This window comes from Cynocephalus volans, chromosome 14 (genome assembly GCF_027409185.1).
Source record: "Cynocephalus volans isolate mCynVol1 chromosome 14, mCynVol1.pri, whole genome shotgun sequence".
Classification (NCBI taxonomy): Eukaryota; Metazoa; Chordata; class Mammalia; order Dermoptera; family Cynocephalidae; genus Cynocephalus; species Cynocephalus volans.
The window spans coordinates 86137536-86158287 of NC_084473.1; the positions used below are offsets into that span (position 1 = coordinate 86137536).

The following is a 20752-nucleotide window of genomic DNA, read 5'->3' on the forward strand; positions in this document are numbered from 1 at the left end:
ACAAGAGTAGGTAAATTTACATAACTTGGACAGAGTTTTGAAAATGATATGCTTTTGCTTAAAAGTCAAATCAATTTTCCTAAAAAAGATGAATGAGTTTTCGCAATGTATGTGAATACCAAAGGAAAATGATATTTTTGGTTCTCAGTTTAGTTACTGAAAAACTTTTTTGTATGTGGAAACAGCTTGGGTATGTAAATCTACTTCTTCAACCATAAATTTTTTATAAAATCTAAATTCAGATCAAGGGTTTCCAGTGAAAATGTAGTGTATGGATTAAGATATACTACAAATGTAAAATACATACCAGATTTTGAAGACTCAGAATTTAATATATATATATATATATCTATATATATCTCATTAGTTGTCAATTGTCATGTCAAAATGTCAAAATAATAGTATTTTGGATTTATTCAGTTAAATAAAATAGCTTAATTTAATTGCACCTGTTTCTTTGCACTTAATGTGGCTACTAGGAAGTTTAAAATTACATGTGAGGCTAGCATTCTATTTCTGCTGCTGGACAGCACTGGTCTGTAAGTGACCCTCATTTGCAAGCCCTGACTTCCTGCACAGAACCAGGGCCAGGCTCTGCAGCAAATCCTTTGTAGTTGTTCCATTTCCTCATCAGCCCATTTGGGAAGCCACCGCAAAGGGAGGTCTATTCACAACTACAAGGGAGTGATGCTTACAAGAGGAAAAGAAAGCCTCCAATTTGCGCCAGGATAAGAAAAGCCCTTCAAGGCTCTGAGAAAATGGCCTGGGGGCCTCGATGAATTTCTGAAACTCCCCGAAGGGACAGGAGAAAGGAGTGGGCTGTGCAGGGTCCAGCGTAGAACCCCACCGAGCCTCTGGGAAGCCTTCTGAGGGCACCCAGTCACACTGCCCATGGGTCCCATTTGTACAGATTAGAACTGTCCTGGCTCAATGCAAACTTCTGTGGCTGTGGGCAACCTGGCTGTCCTCTATAAGCTGAGATTTTGTCCTATAAAATGAAGGAGATTACATTTCTACCTCTCTGGAGTCCTTTCAAGCCATACAAAATCATGGGAGAGAGACACCCTGACAAAGTAAACCATCATCTCCTGGAATTACTACAGTCCCTTGCAGGACACCTGACAGAATGGAGGAAACTGATGAGGATGATGACAACCCCAGCCTCCACGTCATGTCATCATTTATAAGGTGCCACCACAGATCACGTCACATGCCACCAAGGGGCAAAGCGCAAGTATTGTCACCACCACCCATCCCCATTTTACAGATGCGACACTGGGACTCAGAGTGGTACTGTCCAAGGTCACAGATATCTGCTCAGACCTGGTCATGACTCTAGTCCTGTACTCACTCTGCCTCATTACAGTTACTAAATATGTAAATATGTAGAAAATTGTTTTACAGCATCCTCTGCTTCCTACTTATGAAAGAAAAATTCTACCTCTCTTTAGAGAAAAAAAAAATCATAGTAGAAAAGACTAAATAAACATTTTATAAACATTTCTAAATGAATAATATGGGGCCGGCCCCGTGGCTCACTTGGGAGAGTGCGTCGCTGGTAGCACCGAGGCCGCGGGTTCGGATCCTATATAGGGATGGCCGGTGCGCTCACTGGCTGAGCGTGGTACGGAACACACCAAGCCAAGGGTTACGATCCCCTTACCAGTCCAAAAAAAAAAAAAAATGAATAATCTGAATAAACAATCATGTCCCACTTCTCCTGACTGCAGTGAAACTGTTGCGTGCATTCTAAGTATACGAATATGTCATAAGAAGACTTCAGGAAGCTTCACGTGTCTTTAGGAATGGCTGACGAATCACAAAAACCCATCACAGAGAAGAGTGGCTGTGTAAGTTACCAGGGCCAGCGACTCTGAATAAAAAACGAAATGTTCCTGTGAGAACTCAACCTGGTGAATATCTAGAGTCCAGACAGAAACGTTAGTGGGAAAGAGTTTTGCACTGAGTCGTACTCTCCAGTGTCTTCTTACCTAACTCACCACTTTGGCTACACATACATGTTCACCAGTCACCATGGAAAGAATACTGGAGACCTACTACAGCCCTGATGTTAGGGCCCATACCCAGTGTCTCCCTATTGAAACAATAGCAGTAATAGCAATGACAACCATAATAATAGGAATAAAGAGGAGAGCTTTCATTTGTATAGTGTGAACTACAAGAAAGGCATTATTCAGAGCCTTTACATAAATTAACTCAATCCTCACAACGACCCTGAGGTAGTTACTATTATTATCATCCCCATTTTACAGGGAAGAAAACTAAGGCACAGATTCACACACATTATATAGCAGGCCACTGTGCTACATGTACTTTACACACATCGCCTCATTTAATCCTCACAACCGCCTTATGAGGGAGGTTTAGAGGGATGAGATTTGCCTGAGCTAACAAGAGGAAGAGCTGGGGTTAAAACCCAAGCTGCTGACCTTAGATTTTAGCCACTGTATAATACTGTCTCTTTCCACCTTATGATGCTGTTCTTGTGATACCTGCTATAACCCACTACTTGGAGATGGGCGGTGGACTACATACTGTTATGCCTTGCCCAGACAGCTTTGGCAGCCTTTCTGAAGGCCCCCTAGCTGCTATGAGAGTTGGCTGCTAAGGGCTTTTGCATGCCCTTTTCCAGGGAACAGGCCCTACACAGAAATGCATGGGAAACTATGTCTTCTGCCTCTCCCCATGGCCGATGACTGACTGATACTGGAATACAGGAGTCGGGTCCCCTTGCCTCAGGATGCGACAACTCTGGGGTGCCATTCGCTCCAGTGCTCCGTGACGTCAGGCTGAGGCAGGACTTCAGCTGAAACTAACTCTTTGCTTGGCTTCTCCTTTGCCTTGCCCTGCCCTGCTCAACTTGCTTCCTGATGGGCTTCTCTTAAGAGCCCTCCCCCAAGAAATCACTTACACAAGAAACCCTGAGTCAGGCTCTGCTTCCAGTGAGCCTCACCTCAGAGCAGGCTTTATGAAGCACCGGACAGCAACAGTTTGGAATGCCACCAAAGCAGCTTAGAGGAAGCTTCAGAACTGATATTTGCTGGCTTTTTAAACAAAAGAATTTTTGCCCTTTAAATAATCCCACATTTTTGCTTAAGTGTTTCAGGATGAGAATTAAAAACATTTATATGAAAAACTGGAAACACAGGTCTTAAAGAACACTTACTTCACTAAAGAAGCTTTGCGACACAGTTTGTCAGCACCCCTGTAGTAATTCACCAACTGCACCAGCCCAGGCTCGTGACCTATGAAGGAAATAGGAGGCTTAGAAGGGAAACAGGACAGGTGGGGATGCCAGCATCAGCACCAGCACGCAGGAGAGAGAACAGTTGTGTTATACCCAGCTTTGCTTTCTCTCATTTCAAGACTGGTTGTTAGAAATGGAACATTTTTGTTCCTCTGTCCCTGAGGTCCCTCTTTCTCGCAGTATTCCCCCCTCCCACTTTATAGTGGATATTATAATATCAACATCACAGGTCTGCCAAAGACCACTATTCCTCTGCTTTTTCTTGTTAGGGTAAAGGGTATTGGGAGTATTTTCTATTTCACCTCCCCCTGATCCCACCACACTCCTCTCTTGGCTTAACACATACACTCTTGTAATCTCTGTACACTAAGGCTGCTTCAATAGACCACGCTTTCCACATCTCCAACCATGCTTCCTACAGCCATCAAGGAAGGCAGCAGAACTACGATGCTGTTGGTCTCAAGCTTGTCTACCTCTGCAAGCTTCTAGGAGAGCCACTAGAAGGCAAAGGAAGGTAGTGGAGAAGCCATGTCTATAAAAATCAGAAGCCCTGAAAACATCCTTCTGTGCATCATCCCACAGGGAAACTCATTTTCAACAGTTCTTGTTATATGTTCCCTTCTCTATAACCTTAGAGCAGGAAAGATACAAAGACAAACAAATCTGTATTTATAATTAAAAATGTTTTGTTTAAAATCTTAACAAAATGCATTTCATTTCCAGTAACAAAACTCAAAGTAAGACCAAACAAAGGGATTTTGAGTTGAAGATGCCAGAGGTAAGAAGAATTCATCTGAGAATGGCATACAATCAAACCACAAGTTTCAGATATTAACTGGCTCTCACTTCTCCCTAGGGCAGACAGACCTGACTCGTACCTTCTCATTCCCAGGTACTCCTGAGCCTTACCCCAGCTCTGTGAGCCTTCTCCTTGGGTTTCACACAGTGCACTTTAGGCAAAAGGTAAATATCTCTAACAATGATGGTACATAACCATTTTGGTTGTGGGATGATGTTTCCTTTCTCATAAAAACCAAATGCTTGCTGATTGCTGAATTTGTGGTACCTGTTTAGGATTAGGACTCTGTAGGTTTCTGTTCTCATCCCGAGGCTTGAGCACCCACAGCAGTGCCAATCACCTTTGCCCCAGCCCCGGAAGAGGCATTTTTGTCTGTTGTTAACACCAGGATTCCACTTTAGCTTTCACAGTCAGGTCCAAAGAGGAAAGTGAGTCAGGAAGGGAAGTGGACGAAGCAAGGAGGAAATAACTGTTCTCAACTGTAAAAACGGGTTATCCTCCTCCTCCTTGCAGGGAAGGTATTCCCTTTGCTGAGGCTTCTTGCAGAGACAGTTTAACAAAAGGGACTCTCCAGGTACACTCCCCATACTGTATTCTAAGATTTCTGGGGGTCTGAATCAGCCCTTCCATGGAGACACCACTGTACATCATAACTGTGTATAGCAATGCAAAGCTGTTCCCAGTACTATCCCAAAGGAAAAAAAAAATTCACTAAGGTTATGCCACAACACCCTTCATTCCTCAAACCATTACAGTTTTACCCTCGCCCAAATGCTCTATGCAAGCTCACCAATGGCCAGTCAATTCCGAATGACCTATTTTCAGTCTTTGCCCATTCATCCTCTGACCACACCTATTTTTAAAAACTGTCTCCTCTCCTAGACATAGAACATTATTCTCCTTTGGTTGTCCTCCAAAGCAGAGATCAGTATCAATTTTCCCCTTCTGTCCTTGGAATACAATTGTCCCCCACCCCAGGGGCCTTTGGCAAGGAACATGACTACTCTGAGCCAAGCTGCACCTCCCAGATGACTGTGTAGTGAGGGGAGGCCGTGAGACTATGCTCAGGTCAACGAGATATGAGGTTAAGCGATCTGGACAACTTCTGGGTTACATCCTTTAGAAAGGAGTAGAGGGCTAGCCGGTTAGCTCAGTTAGAGCGCGGTGTTGTAACACCAAGGTCGGATTCCCGGTCGCAAAAAAAAATAAAAGGAGCAGTTCCTTTCTCCTGCCCCTTCCCTGGCGGGTATGGTGGTGCCAAACCTACTTCAACCATGTGCACGAAGGTAATTCCCACGGGGACAGCAGGGCAGAGACAGAGGGCGAACGCAGCCTCACGCAAAACCTTAATTCAGTGCATAACTGAGAAATCACGTTCTTTGCTGAAAACAAGGAGAGGTTTAAAGCCAGACCCCCCTCCACCCTTCCCTGGGCTAGGGCCCCCCGTGAAGCTCCCGCTTTTGGAATCCGGAGGTCTTTCCCAAGTCCTCTACCCTTCATCTGAGCCTCCGGGTAGCAGATCCTCCGGGGGTTTAACACCTACAAGTCCCCTTCTTGCGCCCACCCTCGGCAGGGCAGAATCCTCAGAGCAGAAAAGCGGCAAGATGACTCCCGCCGGATGTCAGCCACCGGCTCTGCGGAGCCTGCCCCGCCCCAGCCCCGCCACCTGCCCGATGGGATGTGCGGGCGCCGCGCCGGGGGAGCCGGGACACGCGCGGCCTCGGGTCCCAGCCCGGCGGCCGACGCCCCCGGGCTGCAGGCACTAGTCACTGTCGGGAGGCAGCTCGGCCCCGGGCGGCCGCACCGCGACTCGGGCTCCGAACCGACTTAGGAGACGAGAAGACAGTAAAAGCGGCACGTTTGGATCTTCCCGGATCCATTTCTGACGTGCCCGAGAAGCCCCGGAGGGAAGATGTAGGCCCTGAAACAAAAGCGCCGCCCAGCGGGCGGGGAGGCGCGGCGGGGCTCACCCAGCCTCCCGAAGGGCAGCCGGTTCCGCTCTCCCAGCATCAGGTTGAACCGGGGGTTGTCCCGCCGCAGCCTCTTCCAGCGGCCGGTGGCGAGCAGCAGCCGGGCGACCTCGGCGTAGACGCTGCTGTTCTCGTCGCGCACCACGAAGGTGTACATGGCGGAGCGCCGCGCACCGGCGGCCGCCGCAGGGACTAGCCGGCCCCGCCGCTCCCGCCGCGCTCCGGCCGCGCCTCCCCGGGGCCCGGGCGCCCGCGCCTCCGCCCAGACGCCAGCGCCGCGGGGACGCCGCGTCCGCCCCCGCCCCCGGCGCGGCCCCGCCCCTGCCCGTGATTCCGCGCGCCGCCGCCCCGCCCCCGGCCCGCGCGGGCTGCGGAGGGTCGGGGGGTCCGAGGGGCCGGGCGCGGCTGCGGCCGCAGCGCTTGCAACGAGCAGCGGAGACAGCACGGGACACGGCAGCGGCGGCGACTCCTGGCGACTCCTGGCCGGGGGCGGGGCGGCGGCAGATCCCTTTCCGGCTCGCCCCGGCGCTTCCACCTGTTCCGAGACGGGGTTTTCTGGGCGAAACCAAAAAGCCGTAGGCCCTTGGTGCGGCCGCGGGCCGTGCGCTCCCCTCCCTCGGCGCCTGCCGACCGCTGAGGGCTCGTGCGTCTGAGGGGTAGGTTTTGCTGAGCGCTCGCGTCATCTGCCGAGACCCGCTGGGTGGCGCCAGGCCGGGCAGGGGCGGTGACTTCAGACTCCGCTGGAGGGGACCGTGCGGGACAAACCCCGGGGAGCCCTGGACTCCGCTCCCCGTCCCGCCGTTTCCCGGCGTTGGGCAACTCGCTTTCCTTCTCCAGACTTGGATTGCGCCCTCCGAGTGGGGGCAGTGGGACTTTGACGTCCCTTCGGTCCCGATAGCGCAGTCTAACTTCCTCTTAGAAGACCGTTTGTGGTGCATTTTGAGGGACACAGCGAACAATGACTATTAGGTTTCCCGCAAAACTTCCTAGATTCCCTCAAAAATGACCCAGGTCAGCCATGCGCCTCACATCTTCTGCTATTCAGAGAAAGAACACCCTGGGACCCCTGCCCAGCCTGTTCTCCCGGCGCTCACGGTGTCCACCGCGCGTGCTGGGAAAGCGCCTTCCTCTCGCTCCCCCGCCCCTACTCGATGGGGCGGGACTCGCCGCTGTTGCGCACCCGCCTGCACCCGCGGGCATTCACCACTAGCTGCTGCGGGAGCTTGCTCAGAGCAGGAAGGAGGCAGGCCCAGAGGTGCCGGGTTCCTTCCATCAGTGAGGTACAAAAGTTGGGCGGTAATGCCCTGGGTACCTCACACCTCCAGTGAATCTGCAGGGAGGCCGATATCCTAGGCTGTTTCAGTGGCTCTGCAGGAGGGAGCTCCAGTTGTCCACAGCTGTAACTTGCTCATCAGTACACCTTATGTTGGCTTCCTTACCCTGACTCACCCACTACCCCACACGTCTACAGATGTTTTTTGGGATCACCTCTTAAATAAACGACTTGCACTCAAATCCTTGTTCCAGGGCCACTTTTGGGGGGAACCCAAGCCAGGGCACTTTCTGCTGCTTATCACAGCTGATCATCTTTAAAGTGACATCCACTCTCACCGTGACCCATCATTCCTCCATCCACTCATTCCTCCTGCACCGTAGTTGGCTTCTCTCTCTCCACACCACAGCCATGGATCTCATTAGGGACACCAGTGACCTCTGAATTTCCAAATCCAGTGGTTACTTTTCTCCTTTTTCTCATTTTGCAGTGAGCATTATTTTGTTTATTTTACTTTTAGTTTTTGTACAGTACTCTTTATCCCCTCTTTTTGATAACAGCACTCATCTTTTCCCTTGGAACCCATTTTTATGTGGCTTTGGTGGGATTAACTCTGCCCATTGTGGGCACAGGAAAATGAATATCCAGGTTTGACCCAACAGGATTACTCCATCCCTTTTGTGACTGCTAAAACAGGAAAATGATCCAAATCAGGCTGATCTGATTCTCTCTGGGATTTTTCTACCAGAGCTACAGAGGAAGACTCTCCGTCTCACTGCGTCTGTCTCTCCCTCTCTCTCTTTTTTCAGCTGGTGTTGCTTAAATGAAAAACTATCTGTGTGGAACAACTGCAGCTATTTTAATATCAGGGAGGACCCTGTCTGAGAATTCAGCTTCCCATCCCCCTTGCATTAGGCCTGGCCATGCGGATATATGAATATATTGGGTAAGTGATGTGCATCAGTTCCTAGTCCAGACCCTAGAATTTGGGCGTATCTTCTCCTGGAGGCAGGACATCCAATCAATAACAATAATAGAAATAAAAAGATGTAAGGAATTTACCATAATTGACTATATGCTTGCTCCTAAAGCAAACTTCAACACATTTCAGAAGATTGAAATAATTGTGAGGACTTTCTCTACTGACAGTGGAATTGAGCTCCTTGGAAATTAAGCAATACACTGCTAAATGACACATTAGTCAGTGAAGAAATCACAATAATATGAGAAAATATTTTTTAACTGAATGATAATAAAGACATGGCATATCCAAACTGGTAGGGTACAGCTAAAGCTGAGTTTAAGTGGAAATTTACAACCTAAATTACATATATTAGAAAAAGAAGAAAGACTGAAAATCAATGATCTAAGCTTCCATCTCATAAAATTTGAAAAGGAATAACAAATCAAACCCAAAGTAAATGGAAGAAAAGAAACAATAAGGGGAAAACCCAAGGAAATAGGAAATAAATATACAATAAAGAAATCAGCAAAGCCAAAGGAGGCTTTTTTTAAAAGACTATTTAAATTGTTAAGCATTCAAGACCAACCAATAAAAGGAAGCACAAATAATCAATATTAAAATGAAAAAAGGAACATCACTAGATATCCTGAAGGTATTAAAAAGATTAAGATACTATAAACAATTTTTGCCAATGAATTAAACAGTTGAACAAAATAGACAACTTCCTTAAAAAACCTAGTTTGCCAAAAAAATACAGAAAATACAAAATCTGAATAATCCCATATATATTAAAGAGATTGATTCTGTTCACAGGTGACATATATGTAGCAAACCCTAAAAAACAAACAAAAAAACCTAAAGATTACACACAGCAAAGAAAAAATGTTAGAACTAGTAAATAAATCCAGCAAAGTTGCAGAGCAATTTGAAAGGGAAATTAAGAAAACAATTTCATTTATAATAACATCAAATAGCCAGTTCAGCAAGGCAAAATTTGAAAAAATAAATAAAACTGTAATTTTTCACAGATGACATGGTTGTATACATAGTAAATCCTAAAAAATCCACAATTTGAATGAATAACGGAATATAGCAAAGTCACTAGATACAAGGTTAACATACAGACATCAATTGTAATTCCATGTGTCAACAACAAAGAAATAGAAAATGAAATTTTAAAAAGACACAATTTACAATAGCATAAATAAATGTCAAATACTTATGACTGTCTAATGAAAAATGTGCAAGACCTCTACACCAAAAACTACAAAATGTAATTAAGAGAAATTTTTGAAGCACAGAATAAATGAAAGAATATACCACGTTCATGACTGGAAGACTCAAAGTTGTTAAAGTGTGAATTCTTGCCAAATTGATGTGTAGATTCAATACAATTCCAAACAAAATCTCTGCAGAGCTATCCGTGGAAATTGACCAGGCAATTCTAAAATTTACACAGAAATACAAATGACCAAGAATAGCAAAGGCAGTCTTGAAGAAGATTGTTGAAGGACTTACACTACCAGATATTGAGACCTAGCTATAAAAGTTATGGTATTTAAGTACAAAGCTATTGTAATTAAGAAAGTGTGATTTTTGACATAAAGAGAGACAAACAGGCCAATGTAAAGAAACCCACATATCTATGGTCACGTGGTTTATAACAAAGGTGACACTGCAGATTAGTTGAGGAAAGGATGGTCTTTTCTAATAGATGGAGCTGAGTCAATGCATATCCATATGGAAAACAAAATTAATCTTGATCCCTTCGACAGGCTTTACACAAAAATCAGTTGCAGATGCATTATGATCTAATACATCTAAATACGAAAGGTAAAGCAATAAAGCTTTTAGAAGAAAGCAGGAGAAAAATTTTTATGATCTAACACTAAGTAAAGATTTCTTAAAGAGGATACAAAAATCTCTATGAATAAAGGAAAAAATTCATGAACTGGCAACCTTAAGATTAAAATTTTCATCTATTAAAAGACACCATCAAGAGAATGAAAAGGAAAAAAAAGAAAAAGAAAAAGAAAGGAAAGCCATAGAGTAGGACAAGATATCTGATATATGTATATATGTGTATATGTATTTATACATATCTGACAAAGGACTCATTTTGGGATATAAAAAGAATTACAAATTAATAACAAACAAACAAAGAAACAAAAAACTGGCAAGCCAATTAACAAAAGACCTGATCTGGATATTTATAAGGGACAACCTAAGAGGTAAGCTCCCAGCAAAGAGAAGATTTAGAGAAGAGTCATACTGAGAAACTAAATAAGGAATATGTTTGGCTAAAAAGCAGTCTCACATCTAATAGTTGTAAGGCAAGAGTACAAATGAGAGCCATATGTCTAAATGTCTACTGTATGTCTAAATATTTAAAAGCTATAGGCTAGCCAGTTAGCTAAGTTGCTTAGAGTTTTGTGCTGATAAAACCAAGGTCCAGGATTTGATCCCTGTACTGGCCAGCTGCCAAAAAAAGAATAATAATAATAAACTTAAAGTTATAAACCAAGCCAATAAACTGCTAAATAAAATGTCTGTCTTTCTACCTTACAAATATACTGTTATTAGGATGACCCGGAAGGCGAGGAGTTTTAGATTTCTTAGACTCATAGTTCCATGCCGGAACTTGATACTACTGGGAGAGATGGCCCTGACCGCTGCCTATGGCCTTCCCTCAGTTCTTTCCACCCCAGACTTCATCCTGCACTGCAGAGGCCATGCATGAATATGTGTGGACACCATAGCCAGGAAATCCAATCTCCACCCACCCATCACCCCTTACAAACTACTGCCCTTTGGCCACTGCGCAGGCCTAGGGTACACATACCAGCAGTGCCATTGACCCTTGGGAGAACGGACCCAGGGAAGAATCCCATGCAGGTTCAGGAGACAGGCTTGGATATTTGGACAGTAAATTCTAGTTCCCAGCATATTCTAGAAAGGGTGAGGGTTACAGTCTCTGGGTAGCCATAGCTCCTTGACCTCACAAATGCCTCATCTGTAGGGAGGAACACGGCTGGAGTGGGGCCAGAGTGAGAGCCTCTAAAGCTTTCTAACATGGGCCTACTTGCTTCCTAAGAAACAAGCCTCAAAATCCTGAACCACCCTTCACCCCCTCCCCTTTTCTTTGTGACCTGTACTTGGACACCAAAACAACTCAAAATTGTTTTTCCCCATTGTCTCTAACACCACCACAGTCACTCCATGCCTTGGTTACTGCAACTACCTTATAGCTGCTTTTCTTGCTTTAGCCACTTCACCAATCTTCCCTGAACCCCATTACCAAATTGATTTCTCTAAAACATGCCATTCATCACGTCCAGCCATACATCAAGCACTGCAATGGCTCATGGAAGCCAGAGTCCTCGGTTACAAATTCAGGGCCTTTCCTTAAGTCTTCCCATTGTATCTGTCCTGCCATATTCACCACACTCCGTCAGCCAAAGTCTTTGAAGTGTCCTAGTCATCATCAAAGTTAAATTACAGTATGTCAAATGGAGTTCTAATGCTGGAAATGTATTAACTCTCAAAATGGGTGAACCATGTACCAAATAGGTCATAAAATCTATATTAGCCAAAACCTTTAATTACCCAGCATTTTTTATCTCACAGTTGCACTGAATAATATGATTTATTATTTCTTTAGCCTCCAGAATGGGGGAGACCTTCATCCTTCCATAAACACTCCCCCCCCATGCACCTCTCCCAAAGGTCTCAGCCCCTCTGGAGACAGTATCCTCAGCTCAAGCAACTGGTCCCCTTTTTTTTTTTTTTTTTTTATTCTCTTACCTTTAAAATTCTTCAAAGAGTGGCTGGACTTCCTCGAGAGTATGTTCTAGGCCACCCAGAGCTCCAACCATAGAGAGGGGCTTTGAGCTCCACAACCAGGTCCTGGGTTTTAGGATGGTGTTGTTTAAAAATCATGAGGCCTGAGGTTTTCATGAGGTGGACAGAGCTTGGAGCCACTTTCATTGGAAGGTGACTGTATCTGGGCTTGTTACTCTGCACAGGCCGTGTGATAGAGAGATGAAGACTCTGTGGCTCTGGGGCCAGCCAGGCCTGTACTAACATCTCAGCTCTGCAAGTTTTACTCTGTGTGACTCAAGACAAATTACTCAACCTCTCTGGGCTTCGAAGTCTATCTCTGAAGAATGAATAATAATGTGACAATTATGAGGATTAAATGACATGTAAAATGCCTAGCACATGCCTGAGATATAATAAGTTCTCCATAAATGGGAAGTTACCAAGTTTAGATGCTGCACTTACATAATAGACTAAAAATAATATTTCTGATAGAAAGAAAGCAGAGTATGTAGAGAGGGGTTATCCCTGCTGGTGAGCTTGAAAACTTTCATTTACTATCCAAGAGGAGGCATCTCCAGGCACATAGGTAAGTTGGTGAAATTCAACTTCACACATCTTTTAACACTTTTTCTCCCCTGCCCCAGCCTAGATCTTCAGCCTTCATCCCCTCACACACACCACCCAAAGCCCCACTGCATGTCCCAGGTGCTGTCCTTTTAAGGACAGCTCCCTCCCCACCAGATTCCTACCTGACTCTGAGAGTGGGCTGAGTATGCAGGTTGTGGCCCATGAACACAGACCAGGAGGGCACCTACTTCCAACTACAGAAGAGACCATACAGAGCAGTGGAAATGGGAACAGCAGAGCTTGGGATGGTGTCTCTCAATTATGTCTATGGAACAGAGGGATTGGTAGAGGGTACAAAGTTTGTCAGTGGTTGGTAATACAGGGGTTGTGTTGTTTCATTGCATTCTATGTTAAGATTCGTGCCAAGTTGTCTCTGCTCGAATGACAATATCATAAGTTAATATAAATTAATATAAATATAATACATTAAGTAATATATAAATATTTGCTGAACTAATCTGTTTTTTTGGTGTCATACTTTCCTGTTCTCAGGCAGCTCACTCAGGAAGCCAACGAACAACAGTTTGTGAGGTCATTCAAGACAGGCGCCTTGACTTTGTGTCCCTCCACGTATTTCTTAAAACTGGGACAAAAGGATCTTCCACTTGAATGAACTTATTAATGCTGTGGTTACAGTAACTGGTATGCTGTCCTTTCTAGCAGCATTGATTGTTGAACACAGACTCTTGAATGCTGGAAATGACTTACTCTGAAGGCATGAACCATTTGCTCAACATTTAACAAGTATCAATTCCGGACAATGTTCTAGGCATGGAAAAGATAAGACAAAGTCTCTACCCTTACAGAGCTTACGTTCCTAGGGATTTAGTGGACGCTAGGTAGAGGGATTTTTATGGGGAGGAGCACATATTCCCATTGTCTGTGCTGCTGGAGTTCTGGGTTGGGGGTGACAGATGTGGGAACATGAATTCCTTCTGGAAACCCTCACATCTCACCATGTAGGAGGAAACTACTGATGTCCGTGTGTCACATGAGTCATTTTTTCCTTTTGTTTTCTGTTCTTTCTGAGATGAATGCAATGGTTCCCACATAAAGATATAGGAAAACAACCCAATGGGTTGCATCCAGAGGACATTGTAAAAACTTCCTAGGGTGACAGGGTGCCAATGACTGTAAGGTGACACCTGTGCCTCATGTCCAGAGGCCTCTCATGGAGCCCCACATTCTCCTTTTGCTCAGGTCATGTTTGCTACAATGTGATGCTTGCCCAGGGTTTGCACACAGTGTAACAGGTCTGTGAATCACCAACTTATAGATGTTGGGGCATCTTTTAAAACAAAGACATCCAGGAAGTAGCCACTCCACATACCACCAAAGAATTAGGCTTCCTGTTTCAAGGGGAAAGGCCTAAACTGTTAAAGGACATATGCACAGAATTTTAGGAAAGAACATGCCAGACTATTCTTAAACTGTGGAAAAGTAAAGGCATCTCAGTGAAGACAGAATGTAACATACATGCCAGTTTCCAGTGTTGCTTATTTCCCACAATTGGGCATGGTGCCAGAGAAAGAGAGCAAAAGAGGAGGATGCTGACGTCGCACCACACATATCACCAGTCAAAAGCAGTCCAGTGTCATGGGGCTGGGACAGCCAGCTTTTAAACTGGCCCCAGAGATCCCAGCTCCTGGTATTCACACCTTTGTGTAGCCCCCTACCGCATTGTACCTGGGTTTGTCTGCATGATTTATAGAATATGGCAGAAGTGATGATAGGTCACGTCCAAAATTACGTTAGAAAAGACATAGTTTCTCTCTCTCTCTCTCTCTGATAACTGTCTCTGGGGAAGCCAGATGCCATGTTGTGAGCAGCTCTAGCAATAGTTACAATTATATTATTATTATTTCAGTAGATAATGTCTGCCAGCCACTGTGCTAGGCATTTTACAAGTTTTTTTTTCAGTTAACTCTTACTATAGACCCATGAGGTAAGTACTATGATTATCCTATCCATATTACAAAGGAGAAAATGAGGCCCCCCAAGAGTTAAGTAACTTGCTCAGGGATTGGTTCCTACCTCTCTTGACTCCAAAGTCCATGCCCTTAACTCCCACTGTGCTTGGGCAATAGTGGCAAAAAAGAACACGATCTCATAATCCAAGCAGTTCACAATTCAGTGAGATGAAGCACACACAAAGTAAACAATGAGAGAAAAATTACGAATGAAAATACAGGTTTAAGATAACTTGCGCCCCTTAAGCTATAATAACTGGAGATGCTAAGGAAATAGGAATGGAAGACGCATATAAGAGAGGCAGGCAAATTTCTATGAAGAAATTAGTTTTGAGTTAGATTTAGAATGGAAGGCAAATGCATACCATCTGAGCTGGTTCCAACATGTAGTGACTGGAGGAAAGGCCAAAGGCAGCGTCTTCCTCTACCCAGTTTATCACTAAAGCTCATCTGCCTCTGGGCATCGCAAGGTCACATCAGTGATTAACATCGAGGTTTCACTAGTTCATTCCTTCACCTATGTAATTTCAGACTCTGCCACCTGTGAAGATCTCTTCCCCTCAGATACTCCTAGGACTTTGAGAGGGTGCTGTCTTCTCAAGCCAAGCCTTGCTAAGCCTGCTCTGTGTTCCCCCACCCTGCAGCCGCACCTCAGGGTAAATCCTCTCCTTCCTGGTTTGTGTTGCCTGGTACACACCCTAAGTTAGAGAGACCACCCATGTGCCCCAAATGGACAGTATCTCTCTCTCTCCAAAGAGGTCATACCCAGCCTTGGAGCAGAATTAAGGATCAATTCTCATACTTTCTCCTCAGAATCTTCTACTGAAATTATCATTTTTCAATTCCAAGCCTTTTCCACTTTGGAAACCAGGCCCTTGCTCCCCCAGGCAAATTACTTCACATCCTGTTCAGAATACCAATGGAGGCTCAACTCAAACGTCCTGGTTCACCACAAAGCAAAGCTCAAAATAAAAATCTGAGGGGAAAGGCCCAAAATGTTTTTTTGGATTAGTCACTTGCATTTTTTTCTTTATCTTAGAGATCTTTAAAAGGGAGAGAAGTAAAATCTATAAAATCTGAATACGCTTTGTGAATTGTACCATGTCAATTTCCTAGTTTTGATAATGTACTGCAGTTATTCAAGATGTTACCCCTGGGAGAAACTGAGGAAACGGTAGAAGGGACCTCCCAGTGCATTTTCTTTTACAATTTTCTGCAAATCTATAATTATTTCAAAATAAAAAGTCATGTGTGGTTTGTTTGTTTAAGGTGGGGTGGCAGGGAGAGCTATTTCCCAGGTGTGCCAGTCAGTCATCTAATGGCTGTTAACTCCACTCTCACCCTTGTGTGTTTCTCCATATCACAGGGGTGGGAAGCCTGCAAACTACATTTACTAGACTCTCTTTTCATCTGGCTTCTGATTTTAGGTTCTGCCAGTGGGAGGCTTTTTCTTTCTGTTCTTGATGCAGTGGTATACCCCAGCAGCTTCAGCAGCACAGTGACTGGGTGCTAGAAAAGACCTTTCCTTCTTCCGTCAATTTAAGTGGATGGTGGCCCCCTGCAGTCACTGATCTTTGGGTAATCCCATTTCCCCTTTTGGTCCTTCAGCCCTTTCAACATTTTAACATAACAGCCTTATTCAGATATAATTCACATATAATAAAAGCCATTTGTTATAAATGACTTTACAATAATTTTAGAGTTACAATAACTCTGTAAATTTACCAAATTGTGTAATTGTAAAACTACAATTTAGTTTTAGAACACTTCATCTCCCAAGAAAAGTTTCCTCAGCCTGTTTACACTGAATCCTCATTCTCACCCCTAGCGTTCTGGAACCACTGTCCTCATTTCTGGCTCTATAAATTTGCCTTTTCTGGATATTTTGCATAAATGCAATTTACAAAATGAAGTCTTTTGTGTCTGGTTTCTATTATTAGTATAAAGTTTTTGAAGTTTACCCATATGTTAGTTTGTATCAGTTTGCTCCCTTTAGTTGCCAAACAGTATTCTACTGTATGGAAATGTTATGTTTTGTTTATTCTTTCATCAGTTGATAGACATTTTGGTGTTTCCAGTTGGGGGCTATTAGAATTAATTCACACATATACATCTTTGCGTGGATATATGAAGGTACTTCAGAAAGTTTGTGGAAAAATAGAATTAAAAGATGATGTACATCCTTCCATGAACTTTTTGGAGACCCTGTATATGTTTTCATTTCTCTTGGGTAGATTCCTAAGAATGGAATTGCTGTGTTGTACGTTAATTTATGTTTAGCATCTTAAGACACTGCCAAACTGTTTTTCAAAGTGAATCTACCATTTTACATTCCCACCAGCAGTGTACAAAGGTTCCAGTTTTCCTGCATCCTTGACAGCACTTGGTATTGTCTGTCTTTTTTATTATAGTCATTTAATTGTCTGTGTAGTGGTGTCTGGTGGTTTTAATTTGTATTTCTCTGATAATTATGTTTTTGTTGAACATCTTTTCATTTGCTTATTTGCCATTTATGTGCTTTCTTTTGTGAAGTGTCTATTAAATCTTATGCCCTTTTTTAAATGAGTTGTCTTCTTGTTATTAAGTTTGTGAGTTCTTTATAATTTTTGGATGCAAGTTCTTTATCAGATATATGATTGGTAAATATTTCTCCCAGTCTGTGGTTTATCTTTTCATTTTCTTCATGGTGCAAAAGTTTTAGATTTTTATTAATCCCAATTATTTCTTTTATGAATCATTCTTTTGGTGTCATATCCAATATATTTTTGCCCAACCCAAGGCCATGAATCTGCTATGTTTTCTTCTAGAAGTTTTATAATTTTAGTTTGTACAGTCAAGTATATGATCCATTTTAGTTCATCTTTGTGTGAGGACAGGATCTAAGGTCATTTTTTAAGTGTCAATATCCAATTATCCCAGACTATTTGTTGAAAAGATTATTCTTTCTGTATTGATTTTTCTTGGTACCTTTGTTAAAAATAAATTGACTATAAATGTAAGGACTGCTTTCTTTTTTTTTTTTTTCATTGATTACACATATTCATGGGGTACAAAGCTGACCATCACACCTGTGCCCAAGATGTGATGGCCAGATCAATACTACCAGCATGCCCATTATCATAAATTGTGATTATTTACCATGTCCTTCATTCAATTAATCCCTCTCCCTCCACCCTCTCCTTCCCCACCCTGTAACCCTAGGTATGCTCTCTCCCTCTGCAAGTCCAACTCACCACTATGGTCTTTCCTTCCTTCCTTCTTTCTCTCTTAACTCCCACTTATGGGTGAAGATGTGGTATTTTTCTCTCTGTGCCTGGCTTATTTCATTCAACATAATACTTAAGTCTTTAAACCATTTTGGGTTGATTTTGGTATATGGTGAGAGGTGCAGCTCTAGTTTTATTCTTCTGCATATGGATATACAATTTTCCCAGCACCACTTATTGAAGGGGCAGTCTTTTCCCCATTGTATGTTTTTGTTGCTTTTGTCAAGTATAAATTGGCTGTAAGTTTATTGGTTGATTTCTGGGTTCTCTATTCTGTTCCACTGTTCCAAGTGTCTATCTTTATGCCAGTTCCATGCTGTTTTGGTTACTATAGCTTTGTAGTATAATTTGAAGTTAGGAAGTATTATGCCTCCAGCTTTATTTTTGTTGTTGTTCAGGATTAATACTAACATTCATATGGAGCAACAAAAACTTATTTCTGGACTCTCAATTCTGTTCCATTGATGTATATGCCTGTCCTTGTGTCAATACATCACAGTCTGGAGAAATTTCTCCTCTATTCCTGGTTTGTCAAGAGTTGTTATTATGACTGGGTGTTGGATTTTGTCAAATACTTTTTCTGCATCCATTAAGATGTTTATGATAATATTTGTCCTTTATTAATGTGGTGTTTTATATTCACTGATTTTTTTTATATTAAATCAACCTCGCATTTTGGGCTAACTCCCACTAGGTGATGGTGTATAATAATCTTTTTTTTATATATTTCTGTATTCAGTTTGCTAATATTTAAAAGGATTTTTACATCTTTGGTCACAAGGGGTATTGATCTGTAGTTTTCTTTTTCTGTAATGTCCTTGCCTGGCTTTTAGTTGTTAGGGTAATGCTCGCCTCAAAAGATCATTTATAAAGCATTCCTTCCTCCTCTAGTTTATTGAAGAATTTGTGAAGAATTAGTATTATTACTTCTTTAAATGTTTGGTAGAATTCACCAGTGAAACCATCTGGGCCTGGTCTTTTATTTCTGGGAAGATTTTAAGTTGTCAATTCAATTATTTACTTGTTACAGATTTATATACATTTTCTATTTCTTTTTGAGTCAGTTTTGCAATTTATGTTATTTTAGGAATTTGCCTATGATGAAAGTTGTCTAATTTGTTTACATAAATATGTTTATACTATTCCCTTATATTCATTTTAATTTCTGTAGGGACAATAGTGAAATGGACCATTTTATGCCTGATTTCACTTCTTTTTCTTCTTGGCCAGTCTAGCTAATGTTTTACTAATTTCTTGATTTTTCTCTATTATTTTTCTGCTTTCTATTACACTGATTTCTGCTCTAATCTTAATTATTTCTTCTCCTTACTTTGGATTAAGCTTACTCTTCTTTTTTGACTTTTTAATGTGGAAGCTTAGGTTACTGATTTGAGATCTTTCTTCTTTTCTTTTTTGGGTGGCTGGTCATCTTTTCTAATATAGGCACTTAAAGCTGTAAATTTTGCTTTAGCTGCATCAAATATATTTTGATATGTTGTGCTTTCTATGTTTATTCAATTCAAATGTTTTTCTAAGTTCTGGTTTCTTCTCTGACCATAGGCTATTTATTAATGTATTATTCCTTGTCTTAAAGTCTATTTTGCCTTATAATAACAGAGGCATTTGCATTAGTTTTTTAGGGCTGCTGTTGTAAGTTACCACAAACTGGGTGGCTTAAAACAACAGATATTGATTCTCTCATGGTTCTGGAGGCCAGAAGTTTGAAATCAAGTGTCATTATGGCCATGCTTTTTCTCTAGGCTCTACAGAAGAATTCTTCCCTACTTCTTTCTAGCATCTGGTAGTTGCCAGCAGTCCTTGGTGTTCCTTAGCATGTAGAAACATCACTCTGATCTCTGCCTCTGTTATCATAGGACATCCTCCCCGTGTGTCTCTATGTCCAAATTTCCCTCTTCTTACTCATATAAGGACATCAGTCATAGAATTAGGGCTCATTCTAATCCAGTATGACCTCATCTTAACTTCATCATGTCCAAAAGTAGATAAACTGATTACCTATTTCCAAATAAGGTCATGTTCACAGATTCCAGGTGGACATGAATTTTGGGAAGACACTATTTATTTAAATCAATTAAAAGAAAAAATAGAAAAATATGTGTATTGTCTTGATGATTACTTATGTGAGTACCTCTATAGGAACTCTTCATTTCTTTCAGTTTGTTTGAGTCACCACAGCTGCTTTGAAATCTTTGATAAACCTAACACTCATAGGTCACTCAGAGGAAGCATCTGTTGACCATTTTTTCCCCCTGAGTATGGATTACACTTTTCTGTTTCTCTGCGTGTTTTGTAATTTTTTGTTTAAAACTGGTCATTGTAGCAACTCTTGATTCTGATATTTTTTCCTGCTAAAAGTTATTCTCGTAGCTGTTTGTTTAGCATTTTACCTGGACTGTATCTGTGAAATATTTCTCCCTATGGTATGCAGCCATTGATGTCTTTGCTCCATACTATATTCTTGTTTTTATTCTTAGCCTAGTTTCCTAGGGTTGCCTTGTGTCAGCCAATGATTAGAGGGACTGTGATCAAACACCTAGAATCAGTCAGGCTTGCATCCTCTGCTGATGCTTCTGTATATTGATAGGGGAGCTCATTCAAAGCTTAGGCTTTTCACAGGTCTCCCCTGGGGTCTACTTTGTGACGGGCCCTTTTTAGTCTTCAGTGCTCATATCTAAAGCCTTAAAGTCAGCCAGGAATGTGTAAATAGCTTAGGGATTCTCAGTTTCTGCTATACATGTGCACAGCATCAGCCAGGAATACGCTTGCCCCAAT

General features: G+C 42.6%; 2 protein-coding genes across 2 annotated transcripts in view; one reads left to right on the forward strand and one right to left on the reverse strand.

The window, feature by feature from the left end:
- The window catches only part of TTL (tubulin tyrosine ligase), a 30196-nt gene extending 23926 nt beyond the window's left edge, over positions 1–6270 (reverse strand). The window contains exons 1-2 of the mRNA XM_063078476.1: positions 6038–6270; positions 3188–3266 (exon numbers count right to left, since the gene is read on the reverse strand). Coding sequence (XP_062934546.1) covers positions 3188–3266; positions 6038–6194 — 236 coding nt within the window. The 5' untranslated portion in view covers positions 6195–6270. The remainder of the gene's footprint in view (positions 1–3187; positions 3267–6037) is intronic.
- A 154-nt stretch (positions 6271–6424) lies between these two features.
- Positions 6425–20752, forward strand: part of LOC134362627 (uncharacterized) — a 55954-nt gene continuing 41626 nt past the window's right edge. The window contains 2 exon segments of the mRNA XM_063077813.1: positions 6425–6693; positions 8120–8256. Of these exon segments, the coding sequence (XP_062933883.1) occupies positions 8234–8256 (23 nt within the window). The 5' untranslated portion in view covers positions 6425–6693; positions 8120–8233.